Source organism: Malania oleifera, chromosome 13 (genome assembly GCF_029873635.1).
Source record: "Malania oleifera isolate guangnan ecotype guangnan chromosome 13, ASM2987363v1, whole genome shotgun sequence".
Classification (NCBI taxonomy): Eukaryota; Viridiplantae; Streptophyta; class Magnoliopsida; order Santalales; family Ximeniaceae; genus Malania; species Malania oleifera.
Window position 1 is genome coordinate 62449719 of NC_080429.1, and position 14512 is coordinate 62464230.

The 14512-nt window shown below is 38.7% G+C and overlaps 1 protein-coding gene across 1 annotated transcript; it reads left to right on the forward strand.

The window, feature by feature from the left end:
* Positions 1–2424: 2424 nt before the first annotated feature.
* On the forward strand, positions 2425–6532 carry LOC131146364 (UDP-glucose 6-dehydrogenase 1-like). The gene is made up of 2 exons (XM_058095939.1): positions 2425–2664; positions 4879–6532. Exons 1-2 carry the CDS (start codon positions 2658–2660, stop codon positions 6333–6335), a joined length of 1464 nt encoding a protein of 487 aa, XP_057951922.1. The 5' UTR covers positions 2425–2657; the 3' UTR covers positions 6336–6532.
* The last annotated feature ends 7980 nt before the right edge of the window (positions 6533–14512 follow it).

The window sequence follows — 14512 nt, forward strand, 5'->3', positions numbered from 1 at the left end:
TCCACGTACCTGACATCTCTAGGAGATGTTGCTCTGATATCAGTTGCTAAAATCGAATGAGTCCAAAGGTGTACTTGATACACATGAGTGAGCACCAACTTGATCCAAAAGCTTAAGCCTATTGGGTCTTGAGCTACATCATGTATATAAGCACCCATCAAATGCTCGCTTTTTCCAATGTGGGACAAACTTCACAAGTGGAATTCTCAACAAATAATACATCTTTTGATTTGATTTTATATTTAGGATTGTTGATTGGTATAGTTGTTCGCTGATTAGATTTCCGTGGTAATTGAAATAGTGAAGACACGTGGTAATTAAGTTTTAAAATTAATCAAGCTTCTGCGTATTAAAATTTTAAAATACCCAATTCACCCCCCTTTTGAGATTACACCATTACTTCCAGTAGGCACATTAGATTGATCCGAGGCAACATAAATGGCTAAATACAACAAAAGTTTCTAATCTATTAATTTTTTTTTTTTAGTTCGCAATAGGTATGTATCATCAAAAGATGTCTAAAAAAATATTTTATTAGGTTTATTGTTTATGTAAATGTCTTTGAATAAATTTATTATTGATTTTTTTTTTCTCTACCACACCACTATATATGTGCATGTGTACATACACACAAGGGTTGTGTGTGCACACACGTTTGTGGGTTTGATGTAATTAGTCATTGTAAATACTATTTTGAAATTTTGATTGGGAGTATGTACAAAAGGTTCCGTGTATTAGATTGATCTGAGGTAATATAAATTGCCCAAACACAACAAAGATTTCTAACCTATTAATCTCTTTATATTTAGTTGGAAGAATGTATCATTAAAAGATGCCTAAAAAATCATTGTATTAAATTTATTGTTCATGTATATGACATTGAATCGATTTATTATTGATGTTTTTGATATTTTCCGCACTAATTTAATTTCCAATGACATTTTGTAAAACCATTCAAACATTTTTGTTGTGTAAATGTTGGTGTTGATAATTTTTTTAATCTTTTTTTATTACAAATAATGTGCATAGAACTTTACAATTCATATGTAAATCTTGATGGCCATAATATATTTTTGTACTTATAATAGAAATTTAAAACTTATTTTAGCACGAAAAAACATGTTTTTTTTAACTGAAAAAGAATTTGATTTTTTTTTTGTTAATTTACCCATTTGATGTGATAAATTTCATATATTGAGATAGGAAGAATTTTAATATTCTAAATTAAATATTTTCACATATAAAAGGAATTTTTTTTTACGTGCAAGACACTGTGCTTTCACTAGTTAATTATAAGTGACCATGTATGTTAGACCTCAACTAAAAGTAAAAAATTGAAGTTAAAATTACAATTGAAAAAAGGATAAAATCATACTTTTGAAAGGACTAATGACCTTAACAAGAAAAGGATAAAATTGAAATAAATATTTTATTTTAAAATTAAGAAAAATAAGGAAAAAATTAATTTTCTATTATGTATTCTTACTATGTCAAATATTATCAAATAAAAATTTATTTTAATATGATTATAAATTTTTAAAATTAAATATTATTGTTATGTAAAATTAAATTATTCTTCATTGATTTGGTTTACAATTTTTTAATTTTCTTTAATAATTAAATATGAAAAGTGATTTTTTTTTCTTCTTTAAGATTTTTCAAGTAACAAATACGATCTATCAATTTGCTAATTAGTGCATGGTTAGGTTAGAGTGTTTTGTAATTTTTGAATAGACAAAAATATCCTTATTTATTTATTAAAAATTTAACACTTTTTCTCTCTAAATTCAATCTAAATTGAAGGAGATCAATATTTTTCTAATTTTATCTTTATCCCACATTTTACTCTCTATAATATTACATAATCATTAGATTAAGTTTTTATTTTTTACATCTAATATCAGTTTTAAATTTAAAATTATATTTAATTTGGATGATATTATGCTAGAATTTATTTAAATTCATTCATATTTAAATCAAAAATTCGAGAACATCTTATTGTTTCTTCAACAATTTCTGATCTCTAGTGGGCCTCTGAGTAGGATTTGAACTAGATGAAGTTTTGATCGTCTGTCAAAGAAAAAAGAACTAATGGATCTTATAGCATTCCCAAGAAATTCTTCGATTTCTTCCGGACTTCTCACGTTCTGTGAGGGACATTGAGGAATATGGCGCAAGAACAACTGTTATAAAGGCAAAGGAGACTTCATTTATAAATATGATAATAATTTTTTAAAAAAATAAAATTTAAAATTATTATATTTAAATTGGTTATATTTCTGCGCTGGTTTTTGTAGATATAAATAAATATACACGCTTTTTAAAATTTGAAGTCCCGTAAAATTCGATTCCAATTTCCAAAATGGCGCCTCCTCGCCTCTCTCAAATCTCTCAATTCCGCTGTGAACTTGGTGCTTCTGTGTCACATTTTCATTGCTGATTTTTACGGGCGTTTCATCAGAAACCAACGCGTTAATCTCCGCGCTCTGGTTTTTGAATTGAGGTTTGTTAAAGGTGCTTAATTTCGTCCTTTATTCTTTGTCGTTGATCTCACTCAATGGCTCTCCAGCCAGCCAATCACGCTGTTCCTGAGCTTTGAAGCTTCCCTTTTACTCACAACACCAAAATCTTTGAATTTAGGCCAAACTCAGTTCCAGATGAACGGTACATTGATATATATATATATATATATATATATATATATATATATATATATATATATATATAATCGCGTGTATGTGTGTGTAAATAAACCTTTTTGTTTTTGTCTTCTTTATTTCAAAATTAAATTTTGCCGCATTTTGGTTCATTGGTTCTGCTTAATACTCGTTATTTTGTTTTTTGGGTCATGATTTCTTTGCATTAATTTTGCGAAGTTACTTTGTTTGTATAATATGAGTATGTGAATGGGGGAAAAGGAAATGTGTTCCTTTTATTTGCACTGAAATTTTGTAGAATATGCACAGCTTCACTCAAGTCAGCCCTTTGAGTGTTTTTGGAACGTTCATATTTTGTTTTTGTTGTTTTGCAAGCCTGACTTCGCTCGAACTTCAACAAGTTTATGCATGATAATTGATAAATGATTTTTCAGTTTTAACTTTTAAGACTTAGCATGTAAAACGGCTGGATTTCCCTATTTTTTTAAAGGTAGGTTTTGGAAACGTGTTGAACGCTCCATCTAATCCTTCTTTTTAATATCTATAGATATATATATATAATGTATGTATGTATGTATGTATGTATACACATATGCTTGTTAGTGAACATGCATTGTGGTAGCCTGTTAGATCTCAGATGGTGTTTCGAGTATGTAAGGAGTCTTTGATCCCCTTGCTCACCCTAGGAATTGTGGTCTTTTGGGTAAGGAGTCTTGATCACCTGCTTACAAGCTTACCGGTTGTAGTCTTTTGGGTTTACAACGGTTCCCTGCTCTCTCTACCCATGGGAGTTGCAGTTTATCATATCCTCTAGAGATTACTGGCCCTATAATTTCCACATTCCCCTTAATTTTGTGTGGGTAGATTTTTTTTTTTTTTTTTCAAGTAAATATAGAAATTAATGTTGAGAATTCCACTTGTGAGTTTGTCTCACATTGGAAAATTTGAGCAGACGATGGGTGCTTATATACATGGTTGGATTTAAGACCCAATAAGCTTAAACTTTTAGGTCAAATTGGTGTTCGCCCATGTGTATCAAACCCACCCATGGACTGCTCCTCCGGTCCTAACAAGTGGTATTAGAGCCGGCGGTTCGTAACTCTAAGTGAGCGACATCGTTAAAAGTCGAGATGTGAAGTTAATTCTCCTGACGTGCTAACAGTTGGAGGACCAAGTGTGTGATCGAACCAATAAGAGAATCAACTAGGGGTTAGTGGTAAGGTCCACTTGAGTAACTGTTGGGGAATTGGGCTTACTCCCACATGGGAGACGATTTTCATTCAAGAGGAAGCAGTTGAAACTCACAAGTGGGGGAGATTGTTGAGAATTTCACTTGTGAGCTTGTCCCACATTATAAAATTTGAAATGGGTATTTATATACATGGTTGGATCCAATACCCAATAGGCTTAAACTTTTGGGTCAAGTTGGTGTTCACCCATATATATCAAGCCCCCTCATGGACTCCTCCAGTCCTAATAATTAATAAGGTGATTTTCGTTTCAAACAGATTAGTGCGTGAACAGTGTTGATGAATTCATGTTCTGTTCATTGTTTAGGATTTTTAGAATGTTTTCTTTATGGTATTTCGTTTTCCTAGAGCTGTTTAATTGTATTTGTAATAGATTCAATGTTTGCATCTGTTTATTCAATTCTATTCACTCAATGGATGCCTGAGGGGTTCTGATTTTCTTTTTGTTGCTGTGACCTTGGTTAATTAGTTACATGGATTTCCTGCATATTGGACTATTCTCTTCATAGATTCATGAATTGTTGCTATTCTCAAGTTTTTCTACTTGATAAGCCACCTGGAGATTTTATCTTCATGCATGATCTCTGGAACTACAAACAAATGAATATATGCTAGTCTTAAGCCAAAACCAAGTTCTCAGCATTCTCACAATATTGTAATTCTTGTTTGGGTGTTGAGCTGCCTTTCTTTATTCAAAGGTTATGCAGTTTTGGGATAACTATGAGCTGAATTTCTCTCAGGTTCATTCAAGTGTGTCAAATACATTCACGTAAGCCTCTGCTCTTTACAGAGAAGAAATGTGACAGAAGCCTATTGACCTTGCTGCCATGTGCACCTTCAGCGTGCATGCAACAGCTGCATTCTAGATTATAATTTTCCTCTTTAATGTTTGTAGTACGAGATCTGAAAACCTATCTTTTATGACATGTTTTTTAGTCTGAAATACGACTCATTATTTCTTTCTGTTTTAGATAACAAAGATAGTATGGTGAAGATATGTTGCATTGGAGCTGGGTATGTTGGTGGTCCTACCATGGCAGTCATTGCGCTAAAGTGCCCCTCAATTCAAGTTGCTGTTGTTGACATTTCTATTTCCCAGATCTCAGCGTGGAACAGTGACCAACTACCCATTTATGAACCAGGTCTTGAAGAAGTAGTGAAGCAGTGCCGAGGAAAGAACCTTATTTTCAGCATTGAGACGGAAAAGCATGTTGCAGAGGCAGACATAATCTTTGTTTCCGTTAACACCCCGACGAAAACTCATGGTCTTGGAGCTGGCAAGGCTGCAGATCTCACGTATTGGGAGATTGCAGCCCGGACAATTGCTGATGTATCAAAATCAAGTAAGATCATTGTTGAGAAATCAACAGTTCCAGTAAGGACAGCTGAGGCAATCGAAAAGATTTTGACCCACAATAGCAAGGATATCAAATTTCAAATTCTCTCCAACCCAGAATTCCTTGCTGAGGGAACGGCAATTCAGGACCTTCTCAACCCCGATCGGGTTCTCATAGGAGGGAGAGAAACCCCTGATGGCCAAAAGGCAATCCAAGCACTAAAAGACATTTATGCTCATTGGGTTCCTGAAGGCAGAATCATTACCACCAATCTCTGGTCAGCAGAGCTCTCTAAGCTGGCTGCCAATGCCTTTTTGGCTCAGAGGATTTCCTCAATCAATGCCATGTCTGCTCTCTGCGAAGCTACTGGGGCCAATGTCTCGGAGGTTTCCTATGCTGTTGGCAAGGACACCCGAATTGGCTCTAAGTTTCTAAATGCTAGTGTCGGTTTTGGTGGATCCTGCTTCCAGAAAGACATTCTCAACTTGATCTATATCTGTGAATGCCACGACCTTCCTGCAGTTGCAAACTATTGGAAACAAGTCATTAAGGTGAATGACTACCAAAAAGAGCGATTCGTGAAAAGGGTTGTTTCTTCCATGTTTAACACAGTTTCTGGTAAGACGGTTGCCATTTTAGGATTTGCCTTCAAGAAGGATACTGGTGACACAAGGGAAACACCAGCAATAGACGTGTGCAAGGGGCTGTTGGGGGACAAGGCTCGCTTGAGCATATATGACCCACAAGTCACCGTGGATCAGATCCAGAGGGATCTCTCCATGAACAAGTTTGACTGGAACCATTCAATCCACCTTCAATCAATGAGTCCCACCTCTACGAAGCAAGTGAGAGTTGCTTTGGATGCCTATGAGGCAACAAAGGATGCTCATGGGATCTGCATTCTTACAGAGTGGGATGAATTCAAGGCACTTGATTACAAGAGGATTTTTGACAACATGCAGAAGCCTGCATTTGTGTTTGATGGTCGGAATGTAGTCAACGTTGAGAAGCTGAGGCAGATTGGATTTATTGTTTACTCCATTGGAAAACCACTGGATCCTTGGCTCAAGTACATGCCTACAGCAGTATGAAACAGGACATTCTTATGTGATTTTAGTTCAAGAAAGACAGTAAATTTTTTGAAAATTCCCCTTTTTGCAGTATACTCTGTATAGATGTTGCCTTTCCCTTATTAAGTATTTTAGCCATAGGAGCAGGATATATTGATGTTCATCACCAATGCTCATCACCTTGCCATTTTGATGGAAACAACGATTGTTACATTTTTCTGGCTTAATTTGCTGCCCTTAAATTCTATTGTTATAACTAAAAAAATTATGACAACCCATCACAAATCCCTGCAAATGAGATCAAATTGTTTCTACAAATAATGGAGATATTTTAGCCATATATATATTTACACAGGCAGGATTTAATATATGTACATTTTTTTAAGTATGGTATAAAATTTTTTGCTCTTCACTCAACATTTCTAAAATTTACAAAAAAAATTGGAAAATCTAAGATAACCAAGATACATGCTAATTGGAAGATCTAAGATAACCAAGATACATGCTAATTCAAAACATTAAAACAGGTTTCTTTGTGAATAACATTAACGAACTCAAAAATAATGTCATTTTTATTGGAAAACAACTCTTAAATGCTAACATCAATTTCCAAAATTTAAATTTTAATGAACTCAAAAATAATGTCATTTTTATAAGAGTTATGCTAACACATCATGTTTGGAAATCTGAAATTTAAATTTGTGCAAATTTAGATAGAAGACAATAAATAATTATATTCAATTTTTTCTTAATTTAACAAATCCAAATATAAGGCCTAAAATTCATGCTTCCAAACCCAATTTAAAATTTATTTAAATAAGTAAATTAGGCCCTTGAGAAAAATTTAGGTTCTTTGAGAGGAGCAAGTTGGCCTTCACCCTCCACCTTGCTAGCAAATGAAACTAGTTGTTTTGAAGCTCGCAGTACACGAGCTCACAATTGGGGTCCACATAAATCAAATGGATTATTGAATTATGACTCATATTTAAAGGGGTTATTCACTTGAAGCCTATAACGAATAATGTAATGTAATTGTATTATCATATAAGAATATTTTGGGTAGTCAAGGGTTGGAACCCTAAGGCAGTTCTTATTTAATGTAGTGGAAATTGCGCAGGGGCTCCATGGATATAGATACATTGTCGAATCATGTAAATTCATTTATTCTTCTTCTCTCTTTTGACTTTCTCTATTTTTTGTAATTGTTGTGTGTATGTGCATAACCTTAGGGCATGATTTCACAACAATTTGTATTAGAGCACCAGGTTCGTGCTAGGTTTTCTAGGGTTTGCATTTGGATCGCAATAAGGATGAGCTGTTGAATTCTGCAGGTGTGATGCTGCAGACAGCCGCACCAAACCAGCCACCATCTTTGACACTGGAGATGGACAGCCACCTGCTCTGCAGGCTTTGCTGAAACAGCGGCCACCTTCTTTGAATTTTGTTCCTCCCCTCCTGTATATATATATGTGGGTTGTAGTGAGGGATGTGTAGAGTTGTGCACAGCAGAGAGTTGTGAGAGTGTGTGTATTGCAGAGTGCAGAGAGCAGAGAGCAGAGAGGTGTGATAGTGAGAGAGAGTTGAGCAGTGGCTCCTCCGTGTATTATTTCTCGCAAATTATAGTGCAGTGGTGTGTGCTCCCGTGGACGTAGGTCAGTTTGGACCGAACCACGTAAATTCGGTGTTCCTTGTGAGTGTGCATAATTTTTCTTCATGTGTGATTATTACTCCAGGTTTATAATCATCTCCTAACAAATGGTATCAGAGCTTTGGTCGGAGTAAAATCGCTAGAGAAAAATTCCAGATTTTGAGCCCCTGTCCAGTAGCTCAAAATTTAATTTTGAGGCTACCATCGAACTCCTCTCGGCAAGACGAAGCCAACGGCAGTAACCGGAGCTCAAAAAGAGCTCGAACGAAGCCACACGCACTCACACGCGCCACCGGCGAAATTACCGCCCTGCCACGCGCCTTCATGCGCCGGCAACACGTCGGAGGAGGTCCTCACGGGCGCCCACGCGCCGGAGAGAGTCCGGCGAGCGTGCAGAGGTTGAAGACGCTGACGTTAGCGTCCACGTCAGCCAGACCCGGAGCCACGTCAGCGCCACGTCGTCAGTCCACGTCAGCGCCAGTCAGCCGCCACGTCAGCGCCATGTGGCGCCAAGTAAGCCGCCACGTCAGCCCCCGGGTCCCACGCCACATCAGCAGTGGGCCCCCAGTGCCACGTCAGCAGTGGACCCCATAGTGTCACATCAGCAGTGGGCCCACGTGCCACGTCAGTAGGGTTGACCATTTTGACCAAGTTTGATCGAAAGTTTGACTTGGCTTTTTGAAGCCATTTCGGGTCCATTTTTCGAGCGACTTAAGCCATTTCTAGGGTTTTCGACCGTTACGGATCCAACCGTGCTATCTGATTGAGCCAATTCCATCTCTAAATTAGTGAATCGAGATGTCGAACGAAAAAGGCTCTCACATCGAGATGTTTGACGGCACAAACTTCGGTTTCTGGAAAATGCAGATCGAGGATTTCTTGTTTGGTAAGGAGTTACACTTACCACTGATGGAGAAGCCAGAATCCATGAAGGAGAGCGAGTGGGAGTTGCTTGACCGAAAAGCCCTCGGAGTTGTGAGGATGACGTTGGCAAAGTCTGTTGCCTTCAACATCAAGCACTTGACAACCACCAAGTCCCTTATGGATGCGCTATCGAACATGTATGAGCAGCCATCAGCCGCAAATAAGGTACATCTAATGAAGAGACTGTTTACCATGAGCATGTCTGTAGGTGAAAGCTTCAACAGACACTTGAATAATTTCAACGAGTTGTCGGATCAACTCGCCTCGGTCGGGATTACCTTTGACAGTGAGATCCGTGCCCTATTAATTCTCAGCCAGCTGCCTGAGAGTTGGAAAGGTATTGTAACTGCGATCAGTAGCTCTGCAGGAAAATCGAAGCTGAAATACGACAAGGTTATCAGCATGATTTTGACAGAGGAGATCAGAATGCAGTCGAACAATGCCTCCACTTCAAGTTCAGCTTTGAATGTGGAAAGCCGAGGAAAGGGAAGCGGGCATGGACGATCTAACAATCGTGGCAGATTCAGGACTAGGAGGTCCAAATCCAGAGATTCCAGAGGTACTCAGGACACAGGTTCTCAGAGCAGAAAAGTTATTGAGTGCTGGAACTGTGGAAAGACTAGTCATTACAATAACCAGTGCAGAAGTCAGAAGAAAGATACGAGGGCAAAGACAGAAGCTAATATTGCTTCCGAGAACGATGACTTGTTGATCTGCTCTTTGGAGAGCAAAAAGGAGTCTTGGGTGTTAGACTCTAGAGCTTTTTTCCATGCCACTTGCAGCAGAGATTGCCTGGAGGAGTATACATCAGGTAATTTCGCTAAAGTATATCTGGGCAACGATCAACCTTGCGACATTGCCGGTAAGGGGACAGTGAAGATCAAACGGGTCAGTATGGAAGTTGAAGGATGTCAGACATATTCCAGACCTGAGGAAGAATTTGATCTCAGTCGGTCAATTGGCAGATGAGGGTTATAATACTTCTTTCATTGGTGATGAATGGAAGATTTCGAAGGGAGCATTGACAATTGCTCGAGGTAAGAAAAGTGGTACTCTTTATGTAACTCCTGATACATGTATGTCTATTACAGTTGCTACAGGAAATGGTGATAGCAACTTATGGCATCAACGACTCGGACACCTAAGTGAGAAGGGACTCAAGGTGATGCACTCAAAGGGTAAATTGAGTGATTTACAGTCAGTGAAGATTGACACATGTGAGGACTGCATATTTAGGAAACAAAAGAGAGTTAGTTTCCAGACAAATATTAGTACCTCGAAGAAGGAGAAACTTGAGCTAGTCCATTCAGATGTTTGGGGACCAACAACCATTTCGTCTACAGGAGGAAAGCATTACTTCGTCACGTTTATCGATGATCATTCACGGAAGGTATGGGTTTACTTCCTAAAGTATAAATCGGATGTTTTCAATGCTTTTAAAAATTGGAAAGCAATGGTAGAAAACGAAACTGGTTTGAAAATCAAAAGGCTGGGAACTGATAACGGTGGAGAATATGTTGACACCGAGTTCAAGAAATTCTGCTATGAGCATGGCATTAGAATGGAAAGGACTGTGCCAGGTACGCCTCAACACAACGGTGTAGCTGAGTGGATGAATAGAACGTTGACAGAAAAAGCCAGAAGCATGCGTATGCAGTCAAGCTTGCCAAAGATGTTTTGGGCACATGCAGTCAACACAGCAGCTTATTTGATTAATAGAAGTCCTTCAGTACCATTGAACTATTGTCTACCAGAAGAAGTTTGGAGTAACAAAGAGGTAAGACTTTCACATTTGAAAGTTTTTGGTTGTGTTGCATATGTACATATCAATGATCATGTCAGGGATAAGCTGGATCTGAAATCCCGAAAATGCACTTTCATCGGTTATGGTGGAGATGAATTTGGATACCGCATTTGGGATGATGAAAAAAAAAGGGTGATCAGAAGTAGAGATGTGATTTTTGATGAAAAGGTGATGTACAAAGATAGGTACACAGCCGAATCCACCGAATCAGTTCAGAGAGAATCAACCCATGTAAATATGGATAATGTCCAAAATGTGTGGGGACACAACAGCAGAATGCCGAGAATCCTCAGGTGGAGGAACCAGTGGAGCAGATCGTCGTACCACCGCCTCCTACTCCAGATCCGGAGCTTAGGAGATCTACTCGGCCTCATATACCAAACAGAAGGTATATAGATTATTTACTTCTTACAGATGGAGGAGAGCCTGAATGCTATGATGAAGCATGTCAGGCAGGAGATGCGAGCAAGTGGGAGCTTGCAATGAAGGACGAGATGAAGTCCCTCACCTCCAACAGAATGTGGGAACTAGCAGAGTTGCCCAAAGGTAAGAAGGCCCTTCACAACAAGTGGGTGTACAGAATCAAAGAGGAGCATGACAGCTCGAGGAGATACAAGGCTCGGTTAGTAGTTAAAGGCTTCGAGCAGAAGGAAGGAATTGACTACACCGACATTTTTGCACCAGTTGTGAAGTTGACAACCATCAGATCTGTTTTGAGTATTGTTGCCTCAAAGGGTTTGCATCTTGAGCAGTTAGATGTGAAGACGGCGTTTCTTCACGGTGATCTTGATAAGGAAATCTACATGCATCAATCAGTAGGATTCTCAGAGAAAGGTAAAGAGAATTTGGTGTGCAGGTTAAAGAAGAGCTTGTACGGTCTCAAACAAGCTCATAGACAATGGTACTGGAAATTTGATGGCTTTATGCACAAGAATGATTTTCTAAAGTGTAATGCCAACCACTGTTGCTACTTCAAGAGGTATCAATATAGCTATATCATTCTGTTATTGTATGTGGATGACATGTTGATCGCATGACCAGATATAGAAGAGATCAGGAAATTGAAGCAGCAACTGTCAATGGAATTTGACATGAAGGACTTAGGCTCAGCAAAGCAGATACTTGGGATGCGAATCTCCAGAGATAAGCGACAGAGAACAATGCAGCTATCTCAGTCGGAGTACATTGGCCGTGTTCTACAGAGGTTTAACATGAGCAACGCCAAAGCAGTAAATACACCTTTGGCAGGACACTTTCGCCTCTCCAAGGATCAGGTTCCCCAGACTGATGAAGAGAAGGACTTCATGGCTAAGGTACCTTACGCCTCAGCCATTGGAAGTCTCATGTACGCTATGGTTTGTACCAGACAGGATATTGGCCAAGCAGTGGGAGCAGTCAGTAGATTTATATCTAATCCAGGAAAGACTCACTAGGAAGCAGTGAAGTGGATCTTCAGGTACCTCAAAGGCACCACTGATAAGTGCTTATGTTTCAGCAAAGGAGAATTGAAAGTCAAAGGATATGTAGATGCAGATTTTGCTGGTGAAATTGATCACCGTAGGAGCACCACCGGATACATATTCACTGTTGGCACAACAACTGTTAGTTGGATGTCGCAGATACAAAATATTGTTGCCCTATCCACTACAGAAGCTGAGTACGTAGCAGTGACGGAAGCCAGCAAAGAGATGATTTGACTTCAGGGTTTGTTGACAGAGCTTGGGTTGAAACAGGAGAGGAATGTTTTGTACAGCGACAGTCAGAGTGCGATACATCTGGCAAAGAACTCCGCATTTCATTCCAGAACCAAACATATCGGATTGCGTTATCACTTCATCAGATTTCTATTAGAGGATGGAGTACTGACACTTGAAAAGATTCAAGGTAGTAGAAATCCAGCTGACATGTTGACAAAGGTGGTAACTACAGAGAAACTGAAGTTATGCTCAACTTCAGTTGGTCTTCATGATTGAAGACATACATGAGCACAACATTTGCACATACACTGGTTGAGATGCTGTCTCCGCCTCCAAGTGGGAGATTGTTGAATTCTGCAGGTGTGGAGCTGCAGACAGCCGCACCAAACCAGCCACCATCTTTGACACTGGAGATGGACAGCCACCTGCTTTGCAAGCTTTGCTGAAACAGCGGCCACCTTCTTTGAATTTTGCTCCTCCCCTCCTGTATATATATATATATATATATATGTGGGTTGTAGTGAGGCATGTGTAGAGTTGTGTGCAGCAGAGAGTTGTGAGAGTGTGTGTATTGCAAAGTGCAGAGAGCAGAGAGCAGAGAGGTGTGATAGTGAGAGAGAGTTGAGCAGTGGCTCCTCCGTGTATTATATCTCCCAGATTATAGTGCAGTGGTGTGTGCTCCCGTGGACGTAGGTTAGTTTGGACCGAACCACGTAAATCCGGTGTTCCTTGTGGGTGTGCATAATTTTTCTTCGTGTGTGATTATTACTCTAGGTTTATAATCATCTCCTAACATGAGCATGGTGAAGATAGTTAGAGAGCTCATCCTCAAAACCTAACTATTAAGGAGAGAGAGCTAAGAGGATCTTTTATGACTTGAGACTGCCCACAAAGGCGATGTGAGACTAGACGCACACCAACACTCCCCTTTGAGCCCATGGGGGGAAATGAGGTGAGGAGGAATCCAGCCCACGAAGGAGCCAAGCAGCCTAAGGCCCAACTCTGATACCAAATTGTGTGAGAGAGAGAGAGAGAGAGAGAGAGAGAGAATACAAAAGAAGAGAATTGTATTGAATGGTGTGATTTGTATATAAGAGGGGTATCCTATTTATAGTCTAGTCCAAGGGAAAGGTTTGTTTATCAACTCGAAGCGGGACAAGTGTTATATACATTAACAGCCCCCTCAGACTCAAGGTGGCAAAATGGAGACCAATTTGAGTTTGGAAACTAAATTCTAAAGGCGTCTAGTAGGATGTGTCCTAGTGAAGATATCTACAGTTTGATTGGAAAAAGAAACTAATAATAGTCTAATGGTGCCACAAGTGAGATGATGACGCACAAAGTGACAATCAATCTCATTGTGTTTTGTGTGTTCATGGAATACATCATTGTGAGCACTCTGGATAGCACTTTGATTATCGCAGTTGATGATAGTAGTAGTAGAATGAGTGATGCCCATGTCTTCAAGTAACCAGTGAAGCCAAAGAAGTTCTTAAGTTGTATCAGCAAGAGCACGATACTTAGCTTTTGTGCTTAAACGGGCGACGACTGTTTGTGTAGTAATCCGAACCTGAAAAAATAAAATAAAAATGAATAAAGGAAAAAGGGAAAATAAAAGAAAGGGAAAAGAAATTTTAAAAAGGACATCAAGTAGGGACTCGTCAACAAAGTAGTTCTCCTCGTCGACAAATGTCCTTATGGGTTTCGTCGATGAGGACACATTTCTCATCAACGAGGAATTATCGAGAGTAAGGAAAATTCAGGTTTTTAAATGCTTCGTCAATGAACATGATGACCTCGTCGACGAATGTTCTTCTTGACTTCGTCGACAAACCTTTTAAAATCGTCGACGAAGGGCAAGTTATAAATATGTAACGACTTGCCTATTTTTCCATATATATATATATATATATATATATATTTTATCTTTTCCATATAATAACATACATAATAATCCTACTGAACTGTCATAGTCGTGATCAACCTGGACCCATGGGTATCAGAGATATATCTATCATACAACTCTAATACCTAAGCAGCGAAAAACATAAAATTACATACATGCCATAAAACGCCAGAAACCATACTAGACTCCAAATGAATCTATCATATATATGCAGTCATC